This window comes from Arachis ipaensis, chromosome B10 (assembly GCF_059453495.1).
Source record: "Arachis ipaensis isolate K30076 ecotype BB chromosome B10, ASM5945349v1, whole genome shotgun sequence".
NCBI lineage: Eukaryota > Viridiplantae > Streptophyta > Magnoliopsida > Fabales > Fabaceae > Arachis > Arachis ipaensis.
Window position 1 is genome coordinate 24,421,742 of NC_142435.1, and position 10,767 is coordinate 24,432,508.

Consider the following 10,767-nt stretch of genomic DNA (forward strand, 5'->3'; position numbering starts at 1 on the left):
AGCATTCATGAGTTTGAAGCTCGTCACAGTCATCCCTTCCTGGATTCTACTCGAAATACCACAGACAATGTTTATACTTTCCGGATCTTAGGAATGCTGCCAATTGATTCTAGCTTATACCATGAAGACTCTGATCTCACGGATTTGAATGCTCTGTTGTCAGGAGAAGCAGACAAACTCGTGAACCAGGTACCCAAGAGATATACATTCAATCTAAGATAGAACGGAAGTGGTTGTCAGGCACGCGTTCATAGGTTGAGAATGGTGATGAGTGTCACGGATCATCACATTCATCATGTTGAAGTGCGAATGAATATCTTAGAGTAGAAACAAGCATGATTGAATGAGAAACAGTAGTAATTGCATTAATCCATCGAAACACAGCAGAGCTCCTCACCCTCAACCATGGAGTTTAGAGACTCATGCCGTCAAAGATACAATATGAAATGTATAAAAATGTCATCCGGTACATAGTAAGTCTCTAAAAGTAGTTTTTATACTAAACTAGTGACATAGGTTTACAGAAAATGAGTAAACTAAGATAGATAGTGCAGAAATCCACTTTCGGGGCCCACTTGGTGTGTGTTTGGGCTGAGCATTTAAGCATTCACGTGCATAGGCTGCTCCTGGCGTTTAAATCCAGCTTTTGTGCCAGTTTGGACGTTTAACTCCAACTTTTATGCCAGTTCTGGCGTTTAACGCTAGAATAGGGTAGAGACTTGGCGTTAAACGCCAGTTTGCGTGATCTCAACTTGGGCAAAGTATGAACTATTATATATTGCTAGAAAGCCCAGGATATCTACTTTCCAACGCAATTGAGAGTGCACCAATTGGACTTCTGTAGCTCCAGAAAATCCATTTCGAGTGCAGGGAGGTCAGAATCCAATAGCATCTGCAGTCCTTTTTCAGCCTCTGAATCAGATTTTTGCTCAGGTCCCTCAATTTCAGCCAGAAAATACCTGAAATCACAGAAAACCACACAAACTCATAGTAAAGTCTAGAAATGTGATTTTTACATAAAACTAATAAAAATATATTAAAAAGTAGCTAAATCCTACTAAAAACTATATGAAAATACCTCCAAAAAGCGTATAAAATATCTGCTCATCACCGATTTTTCTCAATTTTTAATTTAATCTTTCAACTACCAAATCTCATCAATTTCCTCAAAAATAGCATATCACAACAGTCCCAAAATCATTAAAACAACCACTGTTGAGCTATTTTTCAAAGCCAAACTAACAAATCACAAGCAACAACAATAATTCAACATAAACTAATTTAAACACAAACAATTATTAACCAAATAAACATTCACTTATCAAATTCACATTTAATTATTATAAATTTACCAAACTCTACCTCCATATGAAATCAAACCAACGGGTCCTTCGGAAAAATTTTCTGACCGAGCTGCTGAAGAAGAAAACGTCAGAAATCGTCTGTGCCTCCTAGAACTCCAATTGGCCGAACTCAAGGGAAAGAGGAGCTATGCCACCGTCAACTTCTATCGAATGAAAATAACGCCAATGAATAGAGTCTGCATAGGCGAGGTCGTTGCACAAGGAATTACCACCCTCGAGTCTGCAGCATCATCCTCCAGTTCCCTCTGCTCCTTGACTCCAAGTACATTGTCATATTCGTGAACAAATTGAACCAAGCTAGTTTTACTGTGTAAGTATCCACCATAGAATGCGTGCATGCTCTCACTCCTTTGCGTACTCCGTATTGCTGCCCAAAATTCACCCTTAAAGTATATTGGGACCCACATGCGTCAGTCATCATATAGATCTACAAGAAATAAATAATCCCAAATTAAGTATAGAAAGCTAGCACCAAACATATTACTACACCTGAGAAATGACCATCCACAATCACTGATATATTAAACATCCAAATGTATACTATAATGAACATCCATATAATTGTCATCCAAAATTACTGATAACACTAAACATTCAAATGCCAACTAATTGCAATTAAAGCGTGTGAAGTAATCGTACAGTAACAAACTTGATAGCCATGTGTTGTCATGTAAGTTATACTCATCTATAAAATCAGCCCACTTATCTTCAAATGACTCATCGGTCTGAGAGTTCCACACAATGTCGTTTAGGTCACCATACAAAGCTCCGTACCGGCGGTAACCCCCAAGCTTGGAAGGTAACTTATTCATAATATGCTAGATGCACCACCGGTGGCGTGTGTCGGGTAAAGTATTTTTTATCGCACTGTAAATGGATCAACATTGATCGGTTATGATACACTGTGGAGCAGTTCCCATGCACTTCACCCATTGGCTAAAAACCCACTCATAACTTGTGATTTCCTCATTACCCAACACAGCACAACCGAGGAGGGTCGACTTACCATGGTGGTTGACCCCAACGAATGACACAAACGGTAATCCATGCCTACCAGAAAAACCAACCAGAAGTAAGAAATGCCAATCACGATCGAATAGCGTTTTATCAAGAAAAGGAAAAAAACACCAACTTAACTACTACGTAACTATTTGTACTGTACGTGCTATCAATTGACACGACGTCTCCATAGTATTCATACGACGCCCTACACCTTGCATCAACCCATACTGCGCTCTTAAATTTACAGTCCTCGTCCAACTTCACCGCGTAAAAGAAGTTTGGATTGATGTCCTTCATTCTCATGAAGTAGCTCATCATCTCCCTGACATCCGCATTCACGTTGCTAGTTCGGAGCCTTGCTGTTATATAGTTTTTTAAATCCTTCTCTGAGAATCCCAAGTTAGAGGGGCCACCAGCCTCATTTGACAAAGCAAGGAATGTCTTATTTGGTCGAATCTCAGCCTCATCATTATCCTCGATCACGCACTTCGCATGCATGGTCAGCTTCCTATACTCATGGTAGTGCACTGCCTTTCTCGGTGAACAGGGGTGTGAGTGCATCAAGTTAACCTTGAACAAAACCCAGTCTTGCACGTCTTTATCAAACTTTACATATATCCTTGCCTTGCACCCAGCAGCTGAAATTGTATTCTTCCGCATTGGTGCTTTAACACGAGACTCGTGGATCTCATCGCGATTACAGTGTATAGCTTGGTTAACGGGAGCCTTTGTGATCTTGTCAAATGTTGTTGTCCTTATCTTAGTTGCAAATCCAGCTTTCTTTGCATAGGTAACATAAAAGTCTTGAGCCATCTGTAACTGATCAAACCGCATTCCAACTCTTGGTATCTCGTCTTCTTGTAGGAAACCATGATCTGGTAACTGTATTTTATATTAATCCGAGAGTCCCAAAAATTAATTACCATTAGTTATCAAATCAAACATGAACATTATGACTAGGGGTGTTCGCGGTGCGGTTTGGTTCGGTTTTTGAGGAAAAAGCCATCCGATCCGATCGTTTAATTAAACTACGGTTCGGTTTGGTTCGGTTTTTTTGTCAAGGTCATCCGAACCAAACCAAACTAATTAAAATCGGTTTGGTTTGGTTCGGTTTGTTTGGTTTTTTCAATCAAATCAAAAAATAACCACATACTATTATGCAAAGTCATAACATTGAAATTATAGAATACAAGTACACCATAACTAACAAAAGTCTTGATTCAATGAAATTCAACAACAAAAGAAATTAAAATACGACAATTAAAGAAGTTTAAAGGTTCAATAGTCAACACAACAAAAAATAAAAACAAATTTCCAGCAACAGATAGCCACGTCTTGGTGTCCTCTCCAACAAAACAATGAAACTTCTTTAAGCAAACCTACCTGAAATCAAAAGACAATTACATAATAAAAACAATAATAATTGGAAAAAGCACTTGATCATGTCACGAGTGAATCTTCACCATCATCTCTTAGGACCCATTCTAGGGACTACCTTATCAAACAATGTTAAAATTTCACCACTGACATGTTCAATACTCCAATCAGAAAAGATCCACACACATAGACCACTACAACCTTTATTTAAAGTGCACTTGATTTTATGATTAATTTGAACAATTATTTCAAAAAAAAAAAGATTAACCATTGTACTTGTCAACCTAAAATTTACTTAAGAGGCCTACGATCAAGATCTATGGAAAGCACATTCGAAACTATGCTGTTAGATTGAGATGAGTTTAAGTAAATAGTTACCATGAATGGCAAGATCTATAGAAAGCACATTCGATGCAAGACCACCATGAATAGTTCCAAGCTCAGATGCCAAGGGGTTTGTTGCTCCAATCAACTTTCGGCCAGTTGCAACAACACCTTTACCCTCCCAAACCATGGCAACAATAGAACCAGAGATAATGTATTAGACCAATCCATTAAAGAAAGGCTTTGTAATTACTAGCAATTTGTGGAGTTTCTAAGCTAAATTGTTAGCACGTATGTTAAGTAGTAACAAAAACAAAAGAAGTTACCTTTCAAGTAAAATCCCTTCTCAAATTTACTAATAATCTCCCCAACCTAAAACAAAAAGTAGCTTTTTTTCAAATATTATAAAGGGAAAAAAGAACAACATTGAGCTATTTTACAAAATAGCTACCTTCATCAACTTAATTACTAACAATTTCAAACAATTAGTAATGAACAACTAATTAAAAAATCAGTAATGAACAATAAACAACAACCAGCAATCAACAATGAACAATGAATAACTATCAACCATGAACAATGAACAGCAAAGTAATTACTAGAAATTTCAAAAAATAACAACAAATATATAGAACAATGAAACTGAAATTATTGATTTATTGATTAACAAGTTAACAACAACCAGCAGCAAGCCAGCAATCCATCAATGAATAACCAAGTCAGCAAACAATTCAACAAATAGAACAAAATCAGCAACAATGAATCCAATTACCAAAATAAATCAATAATTTAACCAGTAACAATACCTAACAAAATAAATCAATAACCAGCAACAATGAATCAAATTAACAATGAATCAACAAGTCAGCAAGTCAGCAATAAAGTAAACAGTATCAATGAATCAACGATTTAACCTAATTACATACCTGACTCGGTGGCTCGGGCTCCATATCTGACTTGAATCGGTGGCTGGGTGGGAGACTTGAATCGGTGACTGGTGGGTGCTGTGTTGTGGGTGGCGACTGGCGAGGGTTGTGGCTCTGATACTACTGGGTGCGAGGTTGCGAGGGTCGGGCTCTGCTACTGTTGGGTGCGAGGAAGGAGGCTCGTGCTCTGCTACTGCTGGCGCTGGGTTCGAGCTTGCGAGGGACGAGGGTTGTGCGCTGTGTGCGAGGGTCGTGCGCTGATGAGCGGATAATTTATACGCTTTTTGGCATTATTTTTAGATAGTTTTTAGTATGATTTAGTTAGTTTTTAGTATATTTTTATTAGTTTTTAAGCAAAATTCACATTTCTGGACTTTACTATGAGTTTGTGTGTTTTTCTATGATTTCAGGTATTTTATGACTGAAATTGAGGGACCTGAGCAAAAATCTGATTCAGAGGCTGAAGAAGGACTGCAGATGCTGTTGGATTCTGACTTCCCTGCACTCAAAGTGGATTTTCTTGAGCTACAGAAGTCCAAATGGTGCGCTCTCAATTGCGTTGAAAATTACACATCCAGGGCTTTCCAGCAATATATAATAGTCTATACTTTGCCCGAGTTTAGATGACGCAAACTGGCGTTCAACGCCAGTTCTCTGCCCTATTCTGGCGTTAAACACCAGAAACAGGTTACAAGTTGGAGTTAAACGCCTAAAACAGGTTACAACCTGGCGTTTAACTCCAGAAATAGCCTAGGCACGTGTAAAGCTCAAGTCTCAGCCCCAGAACACACCAAGTGGGCTCCGGAAGTGGATTTCTACACTATCTATCGTAGTTTACTCATTTTCTGTAAACCTAGGTTACTAGTTTAGTATTTAAACAACTTTTAGAGATTTACTTTGTACCTCATGACATTTTCACGTTTCACATTGTATCTCTACGGCATGAGTCTCTAATCTCCATGATTGGGGGTGAGGAGCTCTGTTGTGTCTCGATGAATTAATACAATTATTTCTGTTTTCTATTCAAACACGCTTGTTTCTATCTAAGATGTTCATTCGCACTTCAATATGATGGATGTGATGATCTGTGACATTCATCACCATTCTCAACCTATGAACGCGTGCCTGACAACCACCTTCGTTCTACCTTCGATTGAATGAGTATCTCTTGGATTCCTTAATCAGAATCTTCGTGGTATAAGCTAGAATCCATTGGCAGCATTCTTGAGAATCCGGAAAGTCTAAACCTTGTCTATGGTATTCCGAGTAGGATTCAGGGATTAAATGACTGTGACGAGCTTCAAACTCACAAGGGTTGGGCGTAGTGACAGACGCAAAAGGATCAATGGATCCTATTCCAGCATGAGTGAGAACCGACAGATGATTAGCCGTGCGGTGACAGCGCACCTGGACCATTTTCACTGAGAGGACGGATGGTAGCCATTGACAATGGTGATCCACCAACACACAGCTTGCCATAGGAGGAACCTTGCGTGCGTGAAGAAGAAAACAGGGGGAAAGCAGAAATTCAGAAGACAAAGCATCTCCAAAACTCCAACATATTCTCCATTACTGCATAATAAGTATTATTTAATCCATGCTCTCTTGTTCATTTGCAAGTCAACTGATAATTATAATTGATATCCTGACTAAGAGTTACAAGATAACCATAGCTTGCTTCAAGCCAACAATCTCTGTGGGATCGACCCTTACTCACGTAAGGTATTACTTGGACGACCCAGTGCACTTGTTGGTTAGTGGTACGAATTGTGAAAAGTGTGAATTACAATTTCGTGCACCAAGTTTTTGGCGTCGTTGCCGGAGATTGTTCGAGTTTGGACAACTGACGGTTTATTTTGTTGCTTAGATTAGGAAAAATTTATCTTTTTAGTTTAGAGTCACTAAAATTGCGTCTTCTATTATTGTTTTTGGTTGAAATTTTTTTTAAATCCTTATTTTCTCTTTTTAAATTTTCGAAAATTTTTATAAACTAATAATTGAGTTTTTCTGTTTGAGTTTAGTTTCATATTTTAAGTTTGGTGTCAATTACATGTTTTTATTTTCTTTTAAATTTTCGAATTTGTGTTCATTGTTCTTTCTTGATCTTTAAGTTGTTCTTGCTGTTTTTCTTGTTTGATTTTTAGTTTTTCCTGTTCTGTGTATTTTCTTGTTTTTCTTGTGCGTTTTCAAATTATCAGTATTAAAAAAAATAGTTTTTCTCTGTTTAATCCTTGCATTTGTTGAATGTGTCTATGTTCTTGTGAATAGTTGCTCCTTTGAGTCTTTCTTTCTAAAATCTTTTCAAAAATAATTTTTCTTTGATTAAATCTTGTGTCAAATTTTAAGTTTGGTGTTTTCTTGTCAGTTTTTATTTCATTTTCGAAAATTTATTTTTGGTTTTCTAAAAATTTTAAGTTAAGTGTTCTTTTTTTATGTTCTTGAGTCCTTTGAGTCTTTGAATTTTTGTTCTTCGTATTCTTGTGAATCTTCAAGGTGTTCTTGAGTCTTTCTTGCGTTTTGATCTTAAATTTTTTATGTTTGGTGTTCCTTGGTGTTTTTCCTCCAAATTTTCGAAAATAAGGAGCATTAGATCTAAAAATTTTATGTTTTGTATCTTTTTATTGTTTTTCTCTTTCCTCATTGAATTCAAAAATATCTTTTTCCTTTATTTTAATTGATTTTTTGAATTTTCCTTTTAAAAATTCAGATTTTATTTTAAAATTTTTTATTTTATCTTACCTTAGTTTTAAAATTTCAAAATTCAAATCTTTTTCAAAAAAAATCATATATTTTTCAAAATCTTATCTTATCTTATTTCAAATTTCAAATTTCAACTTCCAAAATTCAAAATTCAAATTTCAAAATTCAAATTTCAAAACTTTTTAATTTAAATTCCTTATCTTCTCTTACCTAGCTTATCTTATCTTTTCTAATCTCAAATCTTAAAATCAAATCTTTTTCATATCTTTTCTTTTTTTTATTTTATTTTATTTTCTTACAAGTATCTTTAATTTTAAGACATATCTTTTTCAAAACTTCCTAACCAATTTCTCTCTATTTTTTTCGAAAATCCTCACCCACATCTTTTTTTCAAATCTTTTTAATTAATTAATTTAGTTTTCAATTTTCTTTTATTTCTTTTTCTTCAAATTTTTGAAATTATAAGTCAATTTTTCATTTATTTTATTTTATTTCCATTTCGGTTTTCAAAAAAAAATTATTTTATTTGCAATCCGCATCATCTCCCTTTCTCCATCATGGACCTAAGTGGAAATGAACAGTCCAGAAGGACTCTGGGGTCATATACTAACCCCATTACTGCTGCATATGGGAGTAGCATCTGTATACCTCCCATCAAAGCAAGCAGTTTTGAGCTAAATCCTCAGCTCATTGTCACGGTGCAGCAAAATTGCCAGTATTTCGGTCTTCCACAAGAAGAACCTATTGAGTTTCTGGCGCAGTTCTTGCAAATTGCTGACACAGTGCGTGACAAGGAGGTAGATCAGGACGTATACAAGCTGTTGCTGTTTCCGTTTGCTGTAAAAGATCAAGCTAAGAGGTGGTTAAATAACCAACCCACAGCAAGCATAAGAACATCGAAACAGTTATCAGACAAATTCCTGAATCAATATTTTCCTCCAATAAGGATGACACAGCTAAGGCTGGACATCCAAGGCTTTAAACAAGAGGATGATGAATCCCTTTATAACGCTTAGGAGAGGTATAGAGGGATGCTAAGGAAATGCCCCTCTGAAATGTTTTCAGAGTGGGTGCAGTTAGATATCTTCTACTACGGGCTTACAGAAAAAGCTCAGGTATCTCTAGACCACTCAGCTAGTGGATCTATACACATGAGAAAGACTATTGAAGAGGCTCAAGAGCTTATCGATATAGTTGCTAGAAATCAGCATCTGTACATAAGTAATGAGTCCTCCATGAAAGAAGAAGCCAAGGCAGTATCAACTGACTTTAGTCCTCAGGAACAAGTTGCTGAACTCAATCAGCAACTATCTTCTATAACAAGGCAGTTAGCAGAAGTTAAGGAGATGCTACAAGAAACCGAAAATGCTAACAAGGATATGGAATCACAATTGAATCAGACAGAACAGCAGTTATCAAAACAAATAACAGAGGAGTTCCAAGCAGTTCAATTAAGAAGTGGAAAAATATTAAATACCTCAACTCAAGGCAGCAGAAAGCCAAGAAAAGAATAGCTAACAGAGGATGAGCAACCTGCTACCCAAAATCCCTTTGAGGATAGTAAGAGCCCAGAGAGGAATAAGTCTGGCGTTCAAACCCCAGAAAAGGGTGAAAAACTGGCGTTAAACGCCCAATCCATGTTCAGTTCTGGCGTTCAAGTGAGAGATCAGACACCTGCAAGTGCTGATAATAACTCCCTCAAGAAGGATTCTCAACCTGCCTCTGTAGGAAATAAACCTGCAGCAACTAAGGTTGAAGAATATAAAGCCAAAATGCCTTATTCTCAGAAACTCCGCCAAGCGGAGCAGGATAAGCAATTTGCCCGCTTTATAGACTATCTCAGGACTCTTGAAATAAAGATTCCATTTGCAGAGGCACTTGAGCAAATACCCTCTTATGCCAAGTTCATGAAAGAGATCTTGAGTCATAAGAAGGATTGGAGAGAAACTGAAAGAGTTCTCCTCACTGAAGAATGCAGTGCAGTCATTCTGAAAAGCTTCCCAGAAAAGCTTAAAGATCCCGGGAGCTTTATGATACCATGCATATTAGAGGGAAATTGCACCAAGATAGCTTTATGTGATCTTGGGGCAAGCATCAACCTAATACCTGCATCCACTATCAGAAAGCTTGGTTTAACTGAAGAAGTCAAACCAACCCGGATATGTCTCCAACTTGCTGATGGCTCCATTAAATACCCATCAGGCATAATTGAGGACATGATTGTTGGTGCGCAGAAATTGTGATTACACTTTAATTATGTAAAATTCATCGCTCTTTCTTTCCCTGGTAATGACGCCAAAAACATGATGCCAATACCATGGTTCACAACTTCGCACAACTAACCAGAAAGTGCACTGGGTCGTCCAAGTAATACCTTACGTGAGTAAGGGTCGAATCCCACGGAGATTGTTGGTATGAAGCAAGCTATGGTCACCTTGTAAATCTCAGTCAGGCGGATATAAAATAATAATGGAGTTTTCGAAAGTAATTAATAAAATAGGGATAGAAATATTTATGTAATTCCTTGGTGAGAATTTCAGATAAGCGTATAGAGATGCATTTGTTCCTCTGAATCTTTGCTTTCCTGCTATCTTCATCCAATCAGTCTTACTCCTTTCCATGGCTAGCTTTATGTAATGCATCACCATTGTCAATGGCTACTTTCGGTCTTCTCTCGGGAAAATGATCCAAATGCCCTGTCACAGCACAGCTAATCGTCTGGAGGCATCACCCTTGTCAATGGTTTACATCCTATCCTCTCAGTGAAAATGGTCAACGCACCCTGTCACGGCACGGCTATTCATCTGTCGGTTCTCGATCATGCTGGAATAGGATTTACTATCCTTTTGCGTTCTGTCACTACGCCCAACAATCGCGAGTTTGAAGCTCGTCACAGTCATTCAATCATTGAATCCTACTCGGAATACCACAGACAAGGTTTAGACCTTCCGGATTCTCTTGAATGCCGCCATCATTCTAGCTTACACCACGAAGATTCTGATTAAGAGATCTAAGAGATACTCATTCAGTCGAAGGTAGAACGGAAGTGGTTGTCAGACACGCGTTCATAGGGA

The 10,767-nt window shown here is 37.4% G+C and overlaps 1 protein-coding gene across 1 annotated transcript; it reads right to left on the bottom strand.

The window, feature by feature from the left end:
• Nucleotides 1-2,242: 2,242 nt before the first annotated feature.
• Nucleotides 2,243-5,017, bottom strand: LOC107620411 (protein FAR-RED IMPAIRED RESPONSE 1-like). Its single transcript, XM_016322575.2, has 5 exons — nucleotides 4,994-5,017; nucleotides 4,122-4,245; nucleotides 3,862-3,944; nucleotides 2,527-3,248; nucleotides 2,243-2,414 (listed from the first exon to the last, which is right to left on the bottom strand). The coding sequence occupies exons 1-5, from the start codon at nucleotides 5,015-5,017 to the stop codon at nucleotides 2,243-2,245; spliced, it is 1,125 nt and encodes a 374-aa protein (XP_016178061.2).
• Between the last annotated feature and the right edge of the window lie 5,750 nt (nucleotides 5,018-10,767).

Coding starts and splice junctions, on each gene's coding strand:
- LOC107620411 (XM_016322575.2), bottom strand. CDS start 5,017: ATGGAGCCCGAGCCACCGAGTCAG. Junction 4,246..4,993: donor AGCCCGAGCCACCGAGTCAG/GTATGTAATTAG, acceptor ATGGTTTGGGAG/GGTAAAGGTGTTGTTGCAAC. Junction 3,249..3,861: donor TTTTAACATTGTTTGATAAG/GTAGTCCCTAGA, acceptor TATAAAATACAG/TTACCAGATCATGGTTTCCT.